Source organism: Xiphias gladius, chromosome 24 (genome assembly GCF_016859285.1).
Source record: "Xiphias gladius isolate SHS-SW01 ecotype Sanya breed wild chromosome 24, ASM1685928v1, whole genome shotgun sequence".
Lineage (NCBI taxonomy): Eukaryota > Metazoa > Chordata > Actinopteri > Istiophoriformes > Xiphiidae > Xiphias > Xiphias gladius.
In genome coordinates this window covers 16010082-16035186 of record NC_053423.1, presented here as the reverse complement: position 1 = coordinate 16035186, position 25105 = coordinate 16010082, and the positions used below count along the sequence as shown (strand labels likewise).

General features: G+C 39.5%; 1 protein-coding gene across 1 annotated transcript; it reads right to left on the bottom strand.

Moving 5' to 3' along the window:
• Positions 1 to 9118: 9118 nt before the first annotated feature.
• On the bottom strand, positions 9119 to 13996 carry LOC120786806 (kelch-like protein 10). Its single transcript, XM_040122480.1, has 5 exons — positions 13845 to 13996; positions 12710 to 13193; positions 11459 to 12076; positions 10403 to 10552; positions 9119 to 9481 (listed from the first exon to the last, which is right to left on the bottom strand). Exons 1-5 carry the CDS (start codon positions 13994 to 13996, stop codon positions 9119 to 9121), a joined length of 1767 nt encoding a protein of 588 aa, XP_039978414.1.
• Positions 13997 to 25105: the final 11109 nt, after the last annotated feature.

Here is a 25105-nt window from a genome sequence, read left to right as displayed (position 1 = left end):
TGTCCAGGAAAGAACTATATAGGCTCTAAAGCTTACACTACCAATTAACTGGACTTTCCAATTTGAAAATGAATTGAACACTGTGTCTATTTGCCCTGTAGAAGTGCAAATTTATGTATTTTTTTCCCCAGGAAACTTCTGTGGGAATTATTGGTAAATTATTAGGAAAATAAGGACCTGTAAAGTATTTTCTTCTGTATCCTAGAGAGTTTTTAAGTCAGTGCACAACAGGTCTGAATATTTAAAAATGTGAAATTTTTCTACCGGCAAGCATACAATTTATTAATAAAAAAAAAAAGGGTTGATATTTTTTTTTTACTTTTAATGGAGCAGTTATTTTGAGGAAATTCCTTCAAGGAAATCAACTACTTCTTATAAACTTAACACAAGTAACTAAATTCAAATTATGGTCTCAGATCTTTGCCTCTTTTTTCTCTGTAAGAATACCACATTACGTAGTTCCTTCCAGGACACTTCTAAGAAATGATGAGGAAATTGCAGACATGTAAAATAAAGTGTTACCCATCAGTGTTTTCAAGATCATGATTGTGCCCATTTCCAACTGTAAAGAAGGAAAACACAGGTAAATCATTGTATAGTGAAGTAATCCCACAGGAACAGCAAAGAGAGTGAGAGAATAGAGGATGAGAGAAGACAGACAGAGGAAGAGACAGAGATAATGAGACAGAGATGGAGAAAAGATGGTGGAAGTCATAGAGGCGGTGAGGAGGAAAGACGTGTCAGGAGACGCAGAAGAAACTCAACCTGAGCTCTAAATGGCTCCTTAACAGGAGGCTGAGACAGCAAAATGAAATTACACACACAGATACACACAGAGAGTAACATTCACACACACACACACACACACACACACACACACACAAACACTGACATCCAGAGGAACTGCCAAGCTGTCATGCTTTATTGTTGTGTACATGTAAACAAATTTGCATATTAACTTGTATGATACATATTGGGACGAACACTTGTTTATGTAGCACGGTAAATTTGTGCTCACATTGCCAAAATGCATTAATTGAATCTCTACAAATATGTTGTATGCAAACAGGTACATAACTACTTGAGAATGGCCCTCACAAATATGCATTTAACACACTCATACACACCAAAACACACACACTTTATTGTATCTGTGGTCAAAATGATTTGATATGCATTGCACACACACACACACACACACACGCACACATACACACATGCACGTACACTACCCTGTCCCAAACACACATTTAGCCTCACACATGGTGATAGGTCTTTTAAAGGGGTGTTTCACACCTCATCGCATTTCAATTAGTAGGTAAGACACACACACGCACACACACGCACACACACACACACAGTTTGACAGTCTGTCCGTTGGGTGAAGAAGATTCATTTGGATTCTCATCTCCTCTCTTTCCTCTTCCTTTCCTAATGTGCCCTTTCTTTTCACTCTCCCTCTTTCTCTATCTCCCCTCTGTATATTCACTTTGCTCTCTCTCTTTCTCTCTCTCTCTCTTTCTCTCTCTCTCTCTTCCTCTCTCTCTATCTTTCTCTCCATATCAATGTGAGTGACAGTGGTTTGACCTCCTGGACTGTCAGGGGAGGCTGTTGCACAGACAGCCTGGATAGAGGAGTCTCTCCCTGGGTACAAGTCTGCAAAGGGCTGGAAGAAGAGGACATCCAGCAGCAACCATGCACACAGTATACATGCAATATTAACAACACAGTGCAATATATTTTGCCTCTGAAGTTGCATAATGTTAACGTATTTTGAAAGGATAATTTGGTTATTTCAACTTGGGTCTTATTTTGTAGTTTTGGCCATCATTTCTGTCAGTTATGATTACATTGTACCCACAGAAAAAATTGCTGAAATCTGGGAACAGGGCAAAATTCCTACACCGAAGTGAAGTCAAGTCTATTTTATTCATATAGCCCAAAATCACCATCTGAGAGGGCTTCCCAGTTCACTTCACTTCACTTTAACGGCCACATTACAAGAGTTAGTGGAATTTGTTTTTAGTACAGCATTGAAAAAAAATGCTCAGTACACAGTGTCAGCAGCACAACATATAGGCAGACATATCACACATTAGAGAACTGTACATCACCCTCTGTTTTTAGACCCTAAATCCTCCATAACAGAGGACATGTAATAGGTGCCGTATGTTCAGAGTAAAGAGAAATACTAGTAGTAGAAGAAGGAATGAGCATTCAGACGTTCAGACATTTTACAAACAATCCAATAGTCTAAACCACTTTGTTTTGAGATTGAACAGAAACATGACAAAATTGAAACTGTTAGCGATAATCCCTCATTCTTCAGGAAAAACGTGTGTGAGCACAACTACAACAGGTCAGTAGGAATAAGTTGAACTAAGTTGAACTAGAAGGCCGGTCTGATTTCTCCATGGATGTATTAAGAGAGCTGGGTTACAACATGTCGAGTCGGCCTTGCTTCCAAATTTCCCAGTGACCAAACTGTTGCAAATTTAAAAAATCCCCTGCGGCCTGTGTAACTGTTAACAGGACAACCTGAACCTCAAAGATCAGTCATTCATCTCCAATCATGAAGTTTTAAACCATTAAGATTCAATATTCTCAAAGATTACAAAACCTATGTTTTTATGTATGTGATGTCATCTCATGTAAAGTCTATGAGACGAGCTGATAGGTTCAGAGTACGAGAAACTAATGCACGTGTGAGGTGGGCTGCACAACACACACAAACCAGAAGATCAGCAACTTTCATTGGAATGAATGAGCATCTAGTTATTATACTAAATCCATTGTAAACATTAAAGGATGGTTTCAACAGTTTGGGTAAATGTTTTAGCATTTCCCTTTGTTTTCTCTTTCAGATATGTTTGTTTGACCTGAGGGTTTTGTTTAAAACCTGTCTGATTGTACGATTGCACATATTCCTTACTCTGTTTAACTCCTTTTTTGTGATGTAAACATGTTCCCAGGACTTAGCAATTAACTTGCTGAACACAATGATATTATCTGTGATCAGAGCTCAAAAAGAAGACCCAAGTTATAATAAATCACATTTATCCTTTAGAGTCTTAACTCATCTCTACTCTCTGGGTGTCTGCGATGCTCTTCCTCACACTACCGCTTGACTGTACTGAGTCAAGCGTCAGTAATCATGGCAGCTCGGTCTGTAATATTTCACCATGCGCCTGGGGACAAACCTCATCCTCCAACATAACTGCTGGATGGTGAACAGGACAAGAACTCTGGGCTAAAGCGGAGCAGCATTATCAGTCTGATTTCGTAGGACTGACACACAGGTAAGAGGAAACAGACAGAGGTCACACAGAGGTCAAGAGGGAGAGTAAGAGCTGTCCTACAGTGTGTGTGTGTGTGTGTGTGTGTGTGTGTGTGTGTGTGTGTGTGTGTGTGTGTGTGTGTGTGTGTGTGTGTGTGTGTGTGTGTGTGTGTGTTTGTGTGTGTGTGTGTGTGTGTGTGTGAGAGGGACAGAGGCAGATTTATTGGATAGATTGGGTATATGTTGAATCCTTTCCAACTGTTCATCACCTCTAATATACACACACACCTGTCTCACCCTCACACACACTGTGAGGGTGAGACAGGTGCTAAGCATGACAGGGGAATCTGATTCCACTCTCTACTCAATACATACATACAGCACCAACCCTCGGTTTCTCTCTTCCAATCTGTCCTCTCATCCTTATCTTTAAGCCACTATCCTCCTTTCATCCCCTTCTTCTCTCTCTCTTCGTCCTCCAGATTCTTCTGTACAGACCCCTGATACTGTTTTTCTCCCTTGATGTGACCGACAGTGTGTCACAGCTCGGACAGCGGTACATTCAAGGCTTCAAAATGTTTGTTAATCTCATTACATTACATATTCCACAAAAATGTATGTTGCTGTGGATCATGGCATTTCCAGGATTTCCAGGCAGATGCATCATGTGAAACTCTGCTCTGTTGCTTCTCACACCCACACAGATATATTGTTTTTTTTTCTGAGATGAGAAAAAAAAACACCATTTATGGCTGATAATGTTTTTTTTCTTTAATCTCTCTCTTTCTCTAATGTGTCTTTTATTGCACCAGTACAGAACAAAGCCCTCAGGCGCTGTACAGACACACACATACTGTATATCCCCTCTTTCACCTCACACATACGGGCCACGCTGAAACATAACATAGTATGTTTGGCTTAATATTATTATCAGATCACACAATATGGAAGATACACACACATGCCGACACACGTACGCCTACTGACATGCACACGCTGTACACACACGCACACACACACACACACACACACTAACCACTTTTGATGTCATGATCTAACTGTGCCAGCGAGGCACTAATTCTGTGTCGTTTGTCAGTCTGCTGACAGTCACTCACACAGAACAATAACTGGTTGTGTGTTTTGCACCGGTTCTATGAGCCAGAAGCTGTATTTTACTGTTAGCCCTTGGCTAAAGAGCGGGCAGACAGATGAAGGAGATACAGAGACAGAACATGGAGGAAACAGAGAAACCAGACATTGCAAATATGGAAAGAGAAAATGGCTCTGTGTGAGTATGTGTGTGTACCCTGTTGCCAGTGCTATTAAAGTTGTATTGCACAGGGCTTTTAGAACATCAACCATCAGCCTAGCAACTTTAGCTAATAATTTTTTAAAAACCTCTGTGCTTTGTGCACGTCAGGGCTCCTTCCCAATGTGTGTGTGTGTGTGTGTGTGTGTGTGTGTGTGTGTAGGCGGTGTAATAGTTGGGATTGTCGGCTTGTATTTGTATATGACCATTCATCATATCTTCTAGAGACCCATGCATGCACACATGAGCCCCTTTCAGATATTTACTGGTGCATGCAAATGCTCTGCTAATTTTACATGTTGGCAGCATCATGTTGAAAAAGGAGGCAAGGAGTTTTTTATCTAAAAATCTCTCTTGTAATGGGCCTACTGAGAACCAAGGAGCATTTCGTCACATCTTACACAATTCTGAATGAAAGCAGTCATACTGGCAGTTCAGTCAGAGTCACTTATGTCAAGAAACCGAGCATTTTTGTCAATGGTTTTACAGCTTTAGACAGTTATACATTTTTTGCAGAAAGGGCTCTGCTCTTTGAGGGGAATTCTTAAAGAATTTGAGCAGCAACAAGGATTCTACTGAGAGAACTAATCTCCCTAAATAAACATACACGACCATCATCTTTGTTGCCCTAATCCATCCATCCATTAGCTATACCGCTTATCCTTTGGGGGGTTGCAGTGGGGCTGGAGCCAATCCCAGCTGACATTGGGTAGGAGGAGGTGTACACCTTGGACAGGTTGCCAGTCTATGACACGTCCGACATATGTAGAGACAAACAACCAATCACGCTCAAATTCACACCTACGGGAAATTTAGAGACGCCAATTAACCTAACCTGCATGTCTTTGGACTGTGGGAGGAAGCCGGAGTGGGCGGAGGAAACTGAACCAGGGTTCGAACCCAAAACCTTATTGCTGTGAGGCAATAGTGCTAACCACTGCACCACCGTGCAACCCTGTTGCATTCCTAAACAACACGAAAAATATAGTGCATAACAAGGAGAAACGGGTGGAGGAGGACGCTTGAGCAGCAAAACTGAATTCGTATGAGCATATCAGTAGACTAATAGATTACTAATAGAAGTATCAGGTTATAACACCTCCATGAATATCTTTAGACGTTACAAGGTGCAAATTAGCAATGAACTGTCAAGCATGAACCAAAAGAGATGATGCCACTCAGATATTACAAGTGCGACTTTGTTTCCTCAACCTTAACCAAGTCGTTTTGGTCGCCTAGCCATAACCACATTTTAACCATAGTCTATTATCATAGTCTATACTCGCTATATTTTCCTAACCTGCCTGGTCATGCTCAGACACTGAAGAAAGCAAGGTATTTTGAAAACACCGGGAATGGACATAAAAAAAAAAACATTGCTGTTGAATATAATCCTGGGTTTTGCATATTCTTCAAATATAAACGTTCTTGTCTGGCAATAGGGTTGTTCTAATATGACATGGTGAACAATGTGAAGTGCCAAAGAATTCTGCAAGTCACTAAAGTTATACTCACCTAGCACTTTATTAGAAAAACCTGTACACCTTATTCATGCAATTATTCAATCAGACAGTCATGTGGTGAAGCGCATTAAAATCTTGCAGATACAGGTCAGAAGCTTCAGTTAATGTTCACATCAGAATGGGGAAAAAAATGCCATCTCACTGACTTTGACCATGGCGTGACTGTTGGTGCCAGACGGGCTGGTTTGAGTATTTCTGAAAAATTGCTGATCCCCTGGGATTTTTACACACACCAGTCTCTAGAGTTTTTACTCAGAATGGTGCAAAAAAAAAAAAAAATCCAGTGAGCAGCAGTTCTGAGGATGGAAATGCCTTGTTGATGAGAGAGGTCAGAGGAGAATGGCCAGACTGGTTGGCGTTGATAGAAAGGCTACGGTAACTCATATAGCCACTCTTTACAACTGTTATGAGCAGAAAAGCATCTCAGAATGCACAACACGCCAAACCTTGAGATGTATGGGCTACAACAGCAGAAAACAACATCTGGTTTTACTCCTGTCAGCCCAGAACAGAAGTATGGGCACAGGTTCATCAAAACTGGACAGCTGAAGACTGGAAAAATGTAGCCTGGTCTGATGAATCTGGATTTCTGCTGAGGCACGCAGATGGTAGTGTCAGAATTTGACGTCAACATCATGAATCCATGGTCTCAAACTGCCTTGCGTCAACAGTCCAGGATGGTGGCGGTGGTGTAATGGTGTGGGGAATATTTTCTTGGCACTTAATACCAATCAATCATGGTTTGAATGCCACAGTCTATCTGAGTATCGTTGCTGAGTTCAGTGTTCTTCAGTAGCCTCCCCAGTCACCAGATCTGAATCCAACAGAAGGCCTTTGGGATGTGGTAGAACAACAGATTCACAGCATGAATCTGAGCAAATCTGCAGAAATGATGTGATGCAATCATGTCAACATGGACCAGAATCTCAAAGGAGTCTTTTCAACATCTTGTGGAATGCCTGCCACGAAGAACTGAGGCTGTTTTGAGAGCAAAAGGCCCTAACCAGTATAAGTATGTTGTTCCTAATAAAGAAATTATTAGGAACTCCTAAATTATTAGGAGTCTAAAGCAACTATTTTAACGGATAGATAAATCAAAAAGGAGCAGGAGAGGGCAAACAAGGGTCAGATGGATAGCAAAGGAGAGAGAGGTGACCTGTTGATACAGTATGTATGTCCTTCCACCTGCCATATTTTTTCTCTGTTTCTTTTAACAAAAAATACAGAGCATTAAACCCCATTAGCATTTTAGAGTCTGTCTATGGTGTCCCTATAAGGCTTGTCATTGTAGATACTGCTAAGTCAGGACAAGACCACAATGACAATAGCTGCACTGCTCTTCTTTGCTTTGCCTTCATGTGTTGTGTGACCGTTTCAGTGATAAAAACAATGTACCTCTGGATGCAAATGCTATGCTCATGAATAAACTCAAAATCCCTGAAGGTCAGTCATTCAAGTCTAAAAAATATTAACAGCAGAAAAACATGTAATATTCAGACAGAGTAACAGGAAAAAATGCATAAAGGGGTGACTACCTTCTTTTAATGAGTCTTTTTAAATAAAAATTTTAATTTTTCTATAGAAATTAAGTAAGGACTCCAATGATAATAACAACCATAAATAGACAATATTTCTAGTTTGTACACATTCATATTATACAGTATATTCCAATGAAGATATACTCAGACACACAGACCCAAACGCTTCACTATTTGCCTCAAGGTGACTCTGGCCAAAAACCAGCCACAAATGCTTTTTCTCTGAGATAAAAAGGACAGACAAAAAGGAAGAGTAGAGAGGAGGGAAAGAGAGGAAGAGAGAGATAAAGAAAGAGGGAGAGAGAGACAGAGAGAGAGGAGGGAGTGCATGTGGCAAAACAGAGGACAGACTGAAGTCATTCAAGCTTTTCTTCCCCCTGAATAATCCCAGTTTGTCCAAATTTAGTAGGAGGAGATTGGGGAACATCCAGTCCTTGACATCAGCCAGAAAGTCATGTAACAGCACCAACTTATACTGAGTCTGAATCCCTGTGACTTTATTCCTGTGCAAGCTTTCCCCTGCAGGTCTCTTTATCTCTTTTTCACTATATTTTCTTTTACTATTTGTTTTACTCTTCCACTTTGATTTGGTCTCCCGGTGTCAGTCAAAAGGTGCATTTCCATCTGTCTGTTTTCATGTGCATTTTCAATTTGTGGATAAAAAACTGAATGGAAACACTGAAAGCTTTGCATAACAGTAGTGGATGTGCATTCTTCTGCATTTTCTGTTGCAGTTTTTCTGGAAAAGTTGGTTTTATTTGGGGTCAAAAGGCCCATTTGTACTTTTCTATGGGGTCAGTGCTCCATCCAAGGGGGACAGTGAAAACTTTGCATTCACTGAGTGCTACAAATTTATATTAAAATGAAAGGAGAACTGATATTAGACATATTAGATATAACACAAATTTTGTTTTTGATTACAGGATTTTTTTGAAGAAATTATAAAATCATATGGATAAAAAATGAGTGACAAAGGATTCCCCCTTTCATCAGAACTTAAGTGCGCCAGCGACAAATATTTTATCAGTATTTTACTTGAGGCCATCTTCAAAGTTCATCTGTATGTAGAAAACCAGGGCAATTTAGTAGTTGGTTAGTAGTTTGGTTACCTCACAAAACAAATTGTTTTACAGCTTAATAAATGCTAACTTCAACTGAGAAGCCTGCTAACAGCATTGATCATACCCTTGATTTTGTGGGCAGAATTGGGCAAAGGGAGGTTGCAGGACATTTTATCTTTATTTTCTGTTATTGTCGCAATGGCACCCTCTCAGATCCTGTGTCTGCAGGTTGGACACAGCACCCTGCTCATAAAGCGTAAAACTTACAAGTTCTCACTTAATCTGAAAAATAATTGTAATCCCTTGAATAACAGCAATTTGATGCACAAAGAAATTTATTTCATCATGTTCAAGTCTTGCCGGGGTGGATGGTGGCACAGGGCAGGACTGTGGTAAGATGTGTCAAGGTGTTAGATGGAGTCTCCTGGCTCCACTGCCTCGTCCTCGAAATGTAAAAGCGGCAGGGCGTCACGAGGGACAGCATAGTCAACCATGCTGGGGAGTCCGAACACCACGCAGCAGCTCAGGGCGCTGCGGTAGATCTCCATGTTACAAGCCTCAGACCAATCATCTGTTGTACTGTCATAGCACTCAACATTATAGGTGGTGGTGAAACCGTTGAAGCCCCCTACAGCAAAGAGTCGGTGATCAATCACTTCGACGCCAAAGTTGCTGCGGGGGGTCAACATGGGGGACACTACGTGCCAACTGTTGGTCAGTGGGTTGTAGGCCTCTGCGCTGCGCAGACGACTGTTGCCATCAAAGCCACCAACCTGTGGGAGGAAAAGCAGAGTACTGGGTCAAAGTGTTAAAATTGAGACGGAACCAGTTTCTCAGCACTCAGTTGACCTTTGCAAAAATAAAAGTTATATAGTATATATTAAATTGAAGGTAGTTGGATTAGTTAATGAATGGTGGATTAGGAGGTCCAAATTTACAAAGTTTTGTCCTATATCTCTCCTCCTTAAGTAGTCACTTGTAACTCTAGAATGACTATTTATGGGTCTTTGAAGGCAAATACCTAATATGATTTTTTATTCTTGCTAGTGGCATGGCTCAATAGACGGCAATGTCAGTGTGTCAGTCGGTTGGTCGCAACTTTGCTCCAGAATAACATATCATCTCATCAACTATTGGATGGATTGCCATGAAATTTGTTGCAGACATGCAGGGGATCCTCTGATGTTTCCTCTAGCGCTATCAGCAAGTCAAAGTTATTACTAATCCAATGAAAGATCTCGACATCTACTGAATTCATGGTTCCCAGTAGTGAATTTGGTTATACCCCGAATTTTTCTCTAGCGCAACCATGGAGTTGACATTTGTGGTTTTGAGTACGGCCATACAGAGCTGCTTGCATGGCTGTAGAGTTGTTGAATACATCTGTTGGTCACTGATACTGTATATTCTTTCTGTACATTTGTTTTATTTGATTACATTTAATTTTGTGGGGACATTTATGCTATTAAATGAATAATAACAGTAACATCACTAAGCAATTAAATTGATTGATAAATACGATTTTTTTTTTCCTGTGGCTATGGTTAGGATATAAATCTAATTATTAATACAAGGTCCATGTTGACGTACCACTAAGTCAGTAAAACCAGCTTAAAATAACTGCTGATCAAATCTCTTCACACTTCACAGACTTCGTGTGATATATGAGTGTCAGCAGTGTTTCATGTACTTACTGCATAGACATGGTCTGCATACGCGATGACTCCAATTCCACTGCGCCTACTGTTCATGGGGGTGATCATTGTCCACTGGTTGTTCTCTGGATTGTAATATTCAGCTGTTAGCAGGCACTCATTCCCATTGAAGCCACCACAAATGTAAACCTGCAGAGAAAAGGAGGGGCAGTAAGTAAGCTAGCACTTTTCTTGGTTTTCTTGATTTCAGTTGGTGACTGCATCCTGTAATAACACAAATGGTACAGAAATATTTATACACCACTGTAAGATGATTAGTAAATCAGCTGAGATCCAATAGAAACATCTACCAATCTACCGCTCCAATCGAAAAATATCATTTCAGTCACTTTACCAGAGAGGTTGATAAATGTCAGCCGCATTGCAGTATGGAAATGCAAAAGACATGTTTGAGGTCATTTAGAAACAGCATCAAAGTTATATAGTTTGTAAGAGAATACTTTTAGATTTTAATGGAAAAGTGCCCCGCTTAGTATATTATCTTAGTCAGTATTCTTTACCAGCTGAATTTAAGGGATCTTTATAAAAATTGTTTTCTTATGGTTGTCACTCATTAGGTGTATGCTCGTTGTATCAGCTTTCTCAACAGATATTTTGGTCGGTCCAACAGTCAGAAATGACAACCAGTGCCAGACATATGGTATAATACACATAATAGTTCATGCATAAATGTTTACAAGTGGACCCTTCTGCTTACGCCATCCTCACACAAATTGACTATGTAATGCAGCCAAATGAATCTCTGAACACTTTCATGCACACATCATAAAGTCTTTAGATACAGTAAGTTGCTAAAGACCTTTTGTCTGACACTACCCAATTATTCCACTAACTTACACAACTGCAAAAGATCAAAAACTAAAGGTGGACCTTGATTTTTATCAAGTAGTTTGTTTTTTTGTGCAATAAGCATTATAACCTTACACAGCTGCTGGCATGTTTTGTTTGTATATACATGTAGAAAATAAAATCAACAATATTCCAGCCTCTTACTTCTCTCTTTCACTCTCTCTTATGCTCTCGCACTTCACTAACCTTGTCATGGAGTGTTGTGCAGCTGGCGTCACTCCTCTGCTCGTGCATGGGTGCAATAAGACTCCACTGGTTGGTTTCGGGCCTGTAGCGCTCTGCGGAGCTGAGTCGAGTGTGTCCATCATAGCCTCCCATGGCATAGATGCACCCGTTCAGCACTGTTACGCTCACATAGCAGCGGCGGCAATACATGGGTGCCACCTCATGCCAGCTGTGTGTGCTCATGTCAAACTTGCGCACGCTGTTGAAATGCTCCACCCTGTCAAAGCCACCAACACAGTAGACATACCCATTGAGGAAGGCAGCGCCGTGATAGGCACGGGGACGCTCCAGATTGTCCGTCACGTTGATCCAGCGGTCAGCTCGGACATCGTACACCTCAATGCCGTTAGTTGGATCACCACCGCTCCAGCCTCCAATGGCCAACAGGATGGCATTAGGCAGACGAGGACGTGCGAGAGGGTTACAGAGGCCAGACACCAAGGGCCTGTTTGTGATAATGTGACACCTGGTTTGCATGGCATCATGGACCATTTGCAGGCACTCAGTGTTTTTCTTCACTAGCTCATTGGACATCACATTGCTCATGATGTACTCTGCACTTGTAAGGCCCAGCCGAACCTACACAGGGACAAGAGGACAGAGTCTGTTAACTTAGGGGACAGTTGGACAGCTTGAAAAGAGGGGTCTCTGTCTGAGGCCAAGTGAAACTAGAAGGTTGTGACCACACAATACCTAACCCACCATAATATCATGGTACAAAACTTGTTTTTCCTGTTTCTATAGTATATGTTTTTCTTTATTTATGATGTACAAGGTCCACTTGCAAGCTCAGCTTATTTCTTCTGAAACTGTTTGTGACACCAGAGAAGACAGATGAACCCATAATAAGTGCAATAAAGTGCAGTGTGACTTGTTGTAAGTCTCCAAATTCTGATTTCCCCGCATGGGTCCATGTAGCAACAACGATGCAGGATGTCAGTCGCCAAAACTGTTCAAGCAATGAGTTATTTGTCCATCGATATGACTTTAAGCTTAGAGCTCTTAGTACATTTGTAATAAGTCAGTGTGAACACGAACCAGACCAGAAGTAAAGTCAAAAATGTATAATGTCTTTTTCCTTGGTCCTTCCCGAATGAACCAACCTCCAGGTGTCGATGCATTGTTTTGAAGCAGTCAGGATAACACCATCAGCTGAAGATGTAAGAGATCAAATAAATCTAGACTAAATGTAGTGAGAGAAAGTTATTGTACCTTAGAGAAAAGCACAGTGATATGTCCTTCTCGTTCTTCGGGTATGTGGGCAATCCAGCGGAGGATGGCCTCATAAACAGTACTCTCCTTTCTTACATTGAGGTCATCTCTACCAAGGATTTCATTGAGTTCCTGCATAGAGAGCTGCAGGAACTCTTCATGGGAAACAACCTCCTCAAAGTGATCAGTGATATAGCAGTAGGCTTTGCACTGCAGCTCAGAACTGAAGCAGATTTTTGTGAACTGCCAGATGCCGATGCAGTTCTCTGGGCAGAACTCCTCACAGAAGAAGTCGGAGCAGGTTTGTACGACATCCATTATATTGAGCATATCGGCTGCTAGCATTAAATCCTGTACATTGTTCTCCGTCACAGAAATAGAGTTGGTGTATGCAAACTCAATGATGAGCTGCATCGTGTCAGGAGACAGACCCGATATGTTAAAGACCTTCCTGTCTGCGGTCGACCAGCGTTCGAAGAGCGCTCTGAGGGATAGGATGGAGTCACAGCAGAGGAGTGAAAATAGATATTCAACCTTTTCCCACTGACAATAATAATAATAAACATCTTTTAGCACCTGTCAAGCAAATAGTTACAAGGTGAAACAGAAAATTCAGACAGAAAACAGCAGTGACAGTGGAGATGAAAAAAATGTGAGTCAAATTGAACAACTGACAACTGAAATGAAAATAGTAGATTTTCTGTTTTTTTTATGTAATGTATAGCATTGATATTCTGAAGATAGACGTCTGTATGGAAATAGTCTAGTCTATACTCATTGTATACAGCATATACAGTATACTCACCTTTGTAGTATACCATTTTTTGCTGTAAGTATACATGAAATCAGAATTCTTTACCATTTTATATTAATTGGAAATGATAGAATATGTTCACTGCCGGACATCATTGAGAGAGTAATTTGCAGTAAGAGCGTCACTGCCAAATAAACTTCATCAATTGTTATTCAAGTTGCTTTATACAGTTCTATGTGATTTTATCAATGTAACTACATTGAAGAGAATGAGTTGTTTCTCAGACACAGATCATTAACTTAAACAAAACTATCTGTTTTTCTGTTAATTCAAGGGAAATAAATTCATCAGCTTCCCACTGAGATCAAATAACCGACTCACCGGAAGTACGGGCTGCAGTTACAGAGGATGATCTTGTGGATTTGAAATTCGACATCCTCAACTTTGATGACTGCATCACAAAATATTCCTGCCAGACGGAGATCATTACACACTGAGCTTGACTTTTGTGAGGACTTGCTTCGGTCATTCATTTTTTCTTTTGTAAAACACGAGAACTCTGTCTCAGTTTTGAGGTTGTTGGTTTGTCTCAGGAGTCTCAACAGAACATAGAATTGTGAACACACTCATTCTAGAACTGAATCTTATTACACCATAATGAAAAATGAACTGACAACAACTGGTTTGATTTGCCCCAAGGTCAATTGTCCACCTATGGACAATTATATATTCAGGAAAAAAGTATCCCTATGTATTATTGTCTTGTTATGATTGTGTCTTTGTGTAATGTACATCGGTCTAACAGTAGTTAAATAATGCAGTCAGTCAAGAAAGTGAAACTGAAAACAGGCTGCCTTCTACAATAGTGATACAACAACAATGATCCAAAGCAGACATCAAAATCTGCTATGAATTGATTCAAGAAACACAAGCTGAATCTTTTGGAACGACCCTCACAGTCCCCTGAAATTAAAATCACTGAAAATCTCTGATTAGATCTTAAACATGCTGTGAGTGCAAGACACCCTAAAAATATCTCAGAACTTGAAGTGATATGCAAGGAAAACTAGGTAAAAAAATTACTAAATCAAGAATAGAAAGACTCTGAGGTAGCTACAAAAAGCATTTGCAAGCTGTGATATCTGCCAAGGGGTGGATAACTAAATACTGACTTAGCAAGGTGTAGTATTTTTACTTCTTTTCACTTCAAAAATTAACAAAATATGTAATTCACCCAGAGGTGGCTGAACTTTTTCATACAACTGTATTTCCATTTCCAAAAGTCAGATAAAAAAGCCTTATAAATATGTTTACGCTTTATATAAATGCTAACCCACATTGGGTTCTGCTCTGCTCTTAAACAGAACTGAATGACTGTGTAGTTACCTTGTACACTATGAATATCGGAAGTTGGTCAGAAGCTTTTTCACATGCATGCTAATGCACACTCGGTAGTTTTCTCTCCACTTAGTTCCTGTATTTTCTCTCTCCATTTATCCCACAATGCTCCACCGGAAAAATTTGAAGTTGAGCAATTCTACGATTAGTTCATTTGACAACAGAGCAGTGAAAACATTTCTATGGCTGCAAAATCACTCACTCATTCACTCATTCACTCACTACCACGCTAGACACTCAAAGGTTTACTCAGTAGAGAGGATTAAATTGCCTTCTCTCTGCTTCAGCTCTTGATGGAAGCAGATGATGAATGACTTGGAGGGGGGATGAAGTGCTTTGATGTATGACTTATAGTATTTCACCATCAGAAAGATTTCAGTTCCCAACCTGATATCATTAAAAGGGATAGAAAATTAGGTTTTGTCCACCTTTTGTTGTGACTGTCTGTGATGTTCACCTAACTCGCCGGCTGTTTGTGAGGCACCTTGTAGTAGATTCTATGCTGTTAACATTAGTTATTGATTTACTTCATTTATGCCCACAACCAGAGTGTAGCATGTAGTTTACCTGATGTAAACGGCTGATTACTTCACGTTTTTCTTATTGTGAGAGTAATATAGGATCTTTTCACCTCTTTGGAAGATGTTACGCATACAGAAAGATGCAGTTTTTCATGTAAAATTTAGATGTTGCAGCCCGAGTATCATTGTAAAGATATGGATAAGTGGAGTCAGGTAAGCAAATCACTGCCTATCAGGTTGTTTACTGGTAAATTGGGTGTTTACTAAATTACAAATTTAATTTTCAGCAAGAACGGAACCATTGATATTGATATCCACACAACTAATCACCAAGATTTATTACCTGAAATGGTAAGAGTTAAGCACCTTCCATTCCATTAGCATTAAACACAAACTAAAGTTTAGGAAAATGTTAACATTAAGATGCGAAACACCAGCCTTCATGCATTTTTTTTAAAATAAACAACACTTACCCACACATAAATACACAGACAATTACATACACACATATATTCTCCTAAACACATGCACATGCAAAGTGACAAAATGGGAACACACACACACACACGCAGGAAGACATTAGTGTACACACTGACGCACAGTCAAACAAACATTTATCGCCCAAAAATCTGCACTCAGTACATGTTATTAAACCACTGCCTTCCTCAAGGGAAAAGACAGCAGGTAGCCTGAGATCTAATTATTTAGTTAGCCTATGGTTGACTCAGTAAAGGCTCCACCTAAAAGAAATCTGAGCTCAGTTCATGACATTTCGTTCTGCTAAAGATGAAATATGTGCGGCAGTGAACAGTAGGACAGAGCATTGTGTTGATGAATGGCTGCTAAATACACCAGCTTTTGATTAAACAGTATCTGAAGAGGTGTTCATAACAAAAGAGGCAGCGGAAAAGAACAACTGTAATCAAACCGATTTCATCAAACTACTTGAACTTATTTACTGAGGTCATTGTGCTTGCTTTCAAATCAGTTGCCCGCTAATCTGTCTTGAAGGAAAAATAACTCAGGAGTGAGATGTCAAAATATTCAGACACACAGCGTGAGCAGAATATTTAAGAGGGAAATACGTTTTTCTCTGCCCCAAAAGCAAAAGCTGTGACTATTAATAACTGTGTGGGGCTGATGGTCATCAATACCAATGACTGAAAGAGAACTTCAGCATGTGCTGAGATTCATGAGTTTCAAAAACTCAGTTTCCAAATTTGGAATGACAATATTCTCACTTTACTGGAGCCACTTGAATTTTTAATCGCTAAAAGATGGATGATAGAGCAAGCAGTGTATGTCTGGCTCATTTCAAACTATTGATAATACCACTATCGTAATGCTAATTAGAAGATGCTGGCATGCTAAGATGCAAAGCTAAGACGGTGAACATGGAAAACACTGTACCTGCTAAACACCAGCATGTTAGCATTGTCACTGTGTATGTTACCCTGCTAGCATTGGAATTTAGCTTAAAACACAGGTGTGAACAGCCTCACAGAACCACTGGCATGGCTGTACTTTAATTTACTTGTTGAAATATTTAAGTCTGGATGAAATATTTAAAAAGTGCACAGGAGCATGTGGCAGGTTGTAGTTATAGTGAGAAGCAACAGCCAACAAAGTCTGTCACTGTGACCATACAGGTTGTCTTTTTCGTGGCTAAACTTTATTCCACAGCTGCCTGGGGATGATTGACTTCAGCTGAAAGTGATGCTGACGTTTTCTGTCTGTTCAGCTTTTCTGAGCTGAACCGCATTGAAAATGTAGATTTGCCTGCAGCTGTCAGATAGTTAAGATGGGTTTTCTTGTTTATCTGATCTGACTTTAGGCTCATGAGTCCAATGGAACATTTAAGCAAATAAAATATTACTTTTGTTCCTCAGAACTCACTATTTTCATCCATGGTTTTGTCCATGTTTATCCAGCTTATTTAATTTCTTTTTTGGATGCTAAACCTCACCAGCAGCTTTTGTTCTTTTTCCAATCCCAAAGATCCAGAAGCATGATTGTCAGTGTTTTGATGGCCAAGGTATTATTGCGCTTTGGGGAAGCTGTAAGGGTGGTGTAGACAATTTGCGACATTTTTCAGAGAGTGTGTCTTAATTGATGTAATTTCCCTTCTGTCTTTGATTTCTGTCCATTGTAGGTGCATGAACCTGTTCATAAGCTGCCTCTGGCAGATAGCATTCTTGTTTTTGCCAATGTAAGTATATTAACTTCGGGGCACATCAGAACAATATCATCTCTGGCCGACACTAGACTACCTTTCTTCAGAACTTGAGATTTTGCACAATTTTAATATAAAAAAAATTGGGCTAAACTTAGGAAGGTTACCACATTGTTAACGTTGAGATCATAGCAGAATAAGCAACAGCAATTTAGAGATTACTTTCTCTATAAAATTCCTCCATTGTTGCTGTTGTTTGTTTGGAGTCTGGTACTGATCTTACGCCACATATACAACCCCCACTGTCCATGGGTATCCTATTGCATTCATTTCTGAGGATGTGCAAAACCAATGCAAAAGTCAAGTTAAAGTCATGGGGGGGAGAGCCTTGTTTTTTAAGAAAGTAATGTGTTACAATGGAGTTGTTCTTGCACGTTATGGCTGAGTTATGGCTGATGACTTGAAAATATAGGCAACCAAAAAAAATGCGCAAATCAGTGAATGGCAATTAGCAAAGGTTGTGTTTGGTTGGGGTCCCGTTCAAAGCAGCATAATATACTCTACAGACTGTAATATAGGTAACCATTTAGCACTAAACATGATAGTTACAGTTCAAACTATGAGACATAATATAAAATAAAATACCCAAAATACAATAAGCAAGTAAAATAGATTATTATATTCTGTCAGCTGGTATGGACTTCCACTGCAGAGAGAAAAAGTAAAAAATTAAAATGAAAAGAAAAACAAGTCATAAATCTCCACAAACTTCAGGGTACCCATTCCTGCCTTAATTTAAGAGCTTAAACAGTACATTTCCCAGAATAAATTCTGTCTTCAGCACAGTGGCAGAGGGATGAGTCTCTCTGCTCTTGTCTATAAACAAATATTAAACTGGGTTCATCAGGACTCTCTCAATATCACCACAGACTCTGCACAGCTCGTGATATTTATTAGATATCAATAAATCTTGAATCTGGTTTATATGTTTTTGTTGTTCCTAATGTTCTATGTCTTAATGTCATAGAAAAATTCCCATGGTAGTGGAAAATTGCTCTGTTTATCTACACAACAGACATTAAAACAACAAGGAGCTCTTATTTCATTTTATACTGAAACTTATCAGGTGGAATGGAGCTCTCCTTTAAGTGCAAAATAAATACACACATCTAAGGCATCTTTCCTAGTATTATAGGACACATTTATATATTTTTCTACAAATAATGACACTTTCTCAGTTTGTATATATGGCTGCTGCTAGTTGTCTGCTGACTGTAGATCAGTTGCTGTGCCTGATCTGTCTGGATGTATTCAGTGATCCAGTCACCACATCATGTGCGCACAACTGCTGCAAAAACTGCACCACTCAGCACAAGGAAAAGGATGTCCCGTGCAAGTGTCTCATGTTTAAAAAGATTTCCTACAAAATACCTGTTTATTTATCAAGAGATAGGAACTTTTCAGGGAAAAACAGTGCATCATAGCCCTCATCAATTTGCTTTATCTTTCACCTCCAGTACCTCATAAAACAATTAAAACATTTTCTTTTAGGGGTGAAAATATTTTATTTGTCGTCTTAGAATATAATTTGAAAGATAATATTTACAGAGATCATGCTGCCTGTCTGCCTTCAAACTCAGCATCACTCAGGAAAAATAGTCACCATAAATTTTTTTCATTGCAATAAAATGGAAATAGAGTCATATTTGTCATCCTTGCCTCTCTCTTTCTCTGTCTTGAGAATGTTTCCTGCGTGAGGTTAAGCAAGCATATCCACGATTAACTGGAAATTCGACTAAACAATCCTCTGAGCGTCTCTGTCATTACGCCTAAATATGACAGAGTGTTAATACTAGGAGATTTTAACATTCATGAGGGAGAAACAAAGAAACTGGAGCCACAAAGTGGGAGAAGAACAGAGATATGACTGGACACTAATGAAGATGTATGATGCCAATACACATCACTGTGTGTGTGTCTGTGTGTGTTTGTCTGCTTTGGGAGAATGGACTTCATTGTGATCTAAATTGCCTTTAAAATAGCTTGATAAATGCAAGTAGAAAAAAATAAATTACACTTGTCAGTTACAATTTATTCAAACGGTAAAACCTCTATTGCTCTATCATCCATGTCATCTCATGTCATCTATCTGCCATTAACACATCCTACTGATCCATAAATTATCCCCTGCTGACTTTTTTTTAATCACTTCTCTGTACTACTCTGTTCTACTTTAGTCTTAAAGTGTGTTTAAATGAAATACATCAAATATCACAAACAAAATGTGGATCCGTACAGTTTATTGGTGTGGTAATGTGTGGTAATACAGCAAACACTCTCTGCAAATATTCTCACATCTGTCCGATCTGTCACTAAAATTTGGACACTAACATGAAAGCTCTTGTGACCCTTTGACCTCTGTGTGAGGAACAGCCTTTAGCCAGTCTTGACTCTTTGTTAGTCTGTAACAAAGTCAAATTTAAACAGAAACATAGTCAAACATGTTGCCCCATATTTGAAAAAATAAATAAATAAATAAAGTCACATAAAGTCATTTATAAACAACAGCTTAGAGCAAAAAATTGCTGGAGGAAATTGGGATTAAGCAACACTGTAATTCATTAAAAAAAAAAGAAGATATCCTCTAACAAACCCCATAGGACAAGCCGTGAGACAATTTGTCCTCCCAAGAAAATTATCTGCATCAGTCGTTTCAGCAAAAATCCCAAAACAACATGTTAATGTTCAAGTGACAAAGACCTCTAGCAGCCCCAGTAATTCCGGTGGATTAGACACCAGAGACTCCTGTTTGAGTCCTATTCCCCACCAACAATCAGCACCGGTTTCTTTTAACCAGGGCTGTTCCCCAACTTTAGCCAAGCATTTATTTTTTTAACCATTACAACACAGCCATGAACAGTGCTTTGTAACAGTTGCAACGAAGGTTGTATTTTTTAAACCAGTCACATGTGAAGACTTTGATTAATTCAGCTGTGATATGTAGCAAACTGCAGCCAGTTTAGGAAATTTGGAAATTTTTCTCGAAAATTTTGTTTTGTCCTTTTTAAAACAAATATAAATATTTGATTCACCAATGACCGGGAATTGCATAGAAGAAAGAAAAAAAACGGCAACACAAATATTTACTTTTTATGAGTTTCTCTGTGCTCAGAGCAGTTTTACATGTGTCGAAAAGACTGGTGCAATATGCAGGGGTTTGAGGAGAGTTAAAGTAGGTCTGTAGTGGTGCAATGCCTCTTACAAAAAAAAAAAAAAATGAAAAGCTGACGGGGCTGAAACGGCAGCACTCTGATCCATATTCATATTTCCATTCATTTTACCAAGAACTCTCCACAACTGTTGATTCACTTTGAAGAATCACTTGTTCGTTTGGAGGAGTGTGCGCAGCCGGTTTCTTTTGAATAATTATGCAGCCACTTTACAGGGTTTCCTGTGGCTGTGTGAAAGTGGGGTTAGTGTAGAAGCATACACACACAGGTGAGGTGTGTGTCTGTACTGTACTACAAAAACACGCTCCATAGCCTCCTGCAGAAATTACACATTCAGTTTAAGGACCCGTTTTTCATTAACCTTAAATTGTCTGGGTTAAGCTGGCTGAGTAAACGTGCTGTTTTTCATTTCTTTCTGTTCACACACATTCACACCAGTGATGCTCACTAAAAGAAAACCTCAGACATATTTATTTCAAGCAACAGTTGATTTATTTTCAGGTTTAGTCGGTTTAGAAAGTCTTAAACACACTGAGGATGAATTTGGTGGCTTTAGCAGAGGAATTGCAGCTCTGGTTTTTATTTAAAAATACTGAAAGGATCCACACCTCTAGCTCAAAGCAGCCCTTTAAATAAAGAAAATTTCAAACATCCGAACAATGTAAGGAGCTACAACCCAAAAAAATATTAAAGCCGATTAATGAGGCAACCAGGGAGTTAGCTGGTGATTTTCCCTGCTTTCTCCTGGGTTAAATGTGTTCATATGTGCATTCCTTTGAAGAAGACTTTGCACTGGCAGTCCTAATATGTTCAAACATTATGAAAAGGCCATGATTTTACCGTTCTCCCTAACTGGTGTTGTCAGGCAACAGTAAACATTCTAGCCCTCGAGGCTAACGTTAGCTAGCATACTACTGCTGACAGATAAACTGACAGTTACAATCTCACCTGAGGTTCTCGCTGAAGAATAGACAATCCGCATCGACTGTGTCTCCCCAACCATTTTCTCATACAGACTAGTTTAGCCCTCTGCTTTTTTGTGCTCACTACAAAGTATTACTAACGTTACAGCAAGTTGTTGCTCCCTGACTGCTACCTCTGATGGATCTCACAATAATCTTAGTAATATCGTTTTGTGTGTGATGCAACATTGTTTCCAGATCTTGTACTGTGTGCATGTTTGAGATTAGAGAGCAGGTAACCTGTGAAGTTTCTCCTTTCTTGTGTGTTGCAACCTGATTTCAAAAGCGGTTAGGATTTTTAAAACTCCAGCAGTCTGTCAGTCCAGTCGGTCCTTGATTTTCAGACGGAGGTAGACCAAAGCAGGCATCTAATTTCTAACCGGCAACTGTCCATCTGTCAGCTGAAATGACAACTGCTGATGTCCGATTTCATCAGCTGTAGCTAGCTAATTAAGCTACTGATAGCTCACTTAGGGGGTTGAAAACACGATTTCGAGCTGACTTTTTATTGTTTCTAGCTGACCCATTTTGAGACAAGAATCTTATTTTGGAAGTCTCAAATATGCTCTAATGGCTACATACATGATATTGTGTTAAAAGTCTGGGGCTAAAGCTGCATGTCCAAGGAGAAAATGTTCGTATCCTTACCGGTTAACTCATGTTAAAGACATGTAAGGCTTAATAAAGACACATAATTGCTCTTGTACTGTCTTGTAGAGCTAGTTAGCCCTGATATGAATGATAATGAAAAACGTAAGATCAGATTTTGCTCTTGCGTAACTTTGGCTGCTTAGCTTAAAGACTTGTTTGTATTTTTGAACAGTATGTTTTCAGGTTTAACGTTACAGGAGAAAAGGCTTTTAGGATGACTAGTCAATGTGTAATGTATCTGGGGTAATCTGGCCGGGGTTGCTGGAGTTTAAATTCCCTGAATCCAAAAAGGAGCCAGACAGAGCTGCTAACGTTAGCCTAAACTCCGGTAGCATCCAGGAGCAGCTTCAACACAGTGGGAAAATAGACGGTGGAAAACTGTCCACAAGAAACTAGCATAACTCTTTAATGATCTGTTCGTTGGCCTTAGAAGTCACTACTGTAGGTAGGGAGCTGGTTAGCCGGACATGCTAACTATTGCATCTCAAGCAAGAGCAGATAAACACACTGTCGATTTTTTACGCAAGAAACCACCCTAATAATGTTTTACATGCTGCAAATCGCTCTCATACAGTCCCAGGAAAACCACTTCAACCTGTGGAAAAATTTAAAGCTTGACAGACTTGCTCTCTGCTGTCTGTTATACTGGGAAATCTGTGACTTTAGCATTTTAAATGGTGTAAACATGGCAACTACATGCCAAAATATGTAAATGTATGTAAGTACATATTTTGCTTAATTTCACAGAAATACAGCTTAAAAACATACAAAATATGTGTTCATTTATTCTCTCCTGAAGCTTTTAGCCAAATAAAATCCTGCTGACTCATCATAAATCAAAAGTTGTCTTGGCCTCCAAAGGAAACAGCGGCAGCAGTAACCTCAGAGCTTTTTCTTCTGAGAAGATCAATATCAGTGTAATGAATTGCACTCAAACACAAACACGTATTTTTCATTATTTCCGCTCTGTGTTGCTTTTTGAAGTGTAACAGAATATACCAGAGAGCTAATTTAGCCACACTGATAAGAGGAAAAACCTAACAACAAACATTTGTAAAGGGTGATCTCTACTGATTTGCGCCTGGGGTTGTGCAAGGTAAAAAGGAAAGAGTCAAAGAGGCTGGGGTGTGTGTGTGTGTGTGTGTGTGTGTGTGTGTGTGTGTGTGTGTGCGTGTGTGAGAGGAGTGTGTCCGTTATGTGCACTGTCAGCAAAGTGTGTATGTGCAGGTGTGTTCTCACAGGTGTGTCTGTGTGTGTGTGTGTGTGTGTGTGTGTGTGTGTGTGTGTGTGTGTGTGTGTGTGTGTGTGTGTGTGTGTCAGAGGAGGCTCGAGGGGTTGGAACAGCAGTTTCCTGCTTCTCTCCGTCGCTCCCTGAGAAATCAATTCCAACTACTGCAGAGCCTCTCTCTCCTCCTTGTGTCCTTTCTCTTTGCCCTCTTCTCCCTCCTTTCCTCTGTCTCATTTTTCTTCTTTCATATACATTAGTCTAAACCATTTCTCTCTACGAGAGAGATGCAAAAGCCATAACATTTTGAAAAATAATCTAACATTACTTAATATTTTCTTCTACCTACAAAAAGAAAAACAGTTAGTTTTTCAGCCATTGATCCCAAAAGCGACCGAGCAACTGGAAGAATTTTTATAGTAATCATGTGTATTGAATATGGCAATGATCATTTCCACGCCTCAGGAAAACTGCATTTGGACCTGGTAGTTTACTTTTGAAGGCTAGAAACACATTGGAAGACTATGAAAAGACTTGGCAGGCTTTTCACAGTTTTTGCAAACAGGGGAAGGAGGCAGATTTATAAACAGCCATTTCTATTCAGATTTTTTGTTATTAGCCAGCTCAGACTGCTGAATCACATTCATATTTATCCACATTTCAGTCATAATAATCCATGTTTTTAAGAAAAAAACATAAGAAGAAAAGACTTGACAGGCTCTGAAAAGACACGTAACAGCCATAAAAATTTCAGTACTAAAAATCCAAAATGTTTAAGCCAGAATGTGAAGTTTATAGTAAGTCTTCAAGAAGTGAGGGAGCCTTTTGGATGAGAGTTGAAACGTTTTCAAGAACCTCAAGCAAGTCCACTTGCTTTCGAATTCCACTTAGAAATACCATTACCTGGATGACTGAGAGTCTTCACACAAACTAGCAGACTTGGAAAAGATGTGGCAGGCAGGGAAAAGACATTTCACAGATGTTTGGACAGATGTTATTCTTTACAAAATGTTTTATGTATGTTTAATATAACCTGTCTGAGGTTACAAGTGCAGTTTCTGCAATTTATTTAAAATCAGTCAATGTGGCAAAATTGAAGTTACAATCAGCCTTTACATTATTGAGTGTTGGAGAGACGCAAACATTTTGGATTCATTGAGAGTTCAAGATGATTATACTTTTTCCCCTTAAAACAAGCAGATAACACCGAGCAGTATGAACAGGTTACTAAATACAACAGAAAACACTGAAAGCGGGAAAGTGAAAACCTGAAGTCGTCCTTTAACCTATATCCTGATTTTTGTTTTTTCAGCATATCCCTGTCCCTAAGCTCACTAACAAACTGTTCCCAAGCCAACTAAGAAACTGTAACTCTGGCTTAACAGGCACAAAAGAGCTGACATGACGACACACGCATAAACGCACGCACGCACGTGCACTCACACACACACAAACACACACACAAACACACACACACACACA

Coding starts and splice junctions, on each gene's coding strand:
- LOC120786806 (XM_040122480.1), bottom strand. CDS start 13,996: ATGAATGACCGAAGCAAGTCCTCACAAAAGTCAAGCTCAGTGTGTAAT. Junction 13,194..13,844: donor AACTGCAGCCCGTACTTCCG/GTGAGTCGGTTA, acceptor CCTATCCCTCAG/AGCGCTCTTCGAACGCTGGT. Junction 12,077..12,709: donor TCACTGTGCTTTTCTCTAAG/GTACAATAACTT, acceptor GTCCCTGTGTAG/GTTCGGCTGGGCCTTACAAG.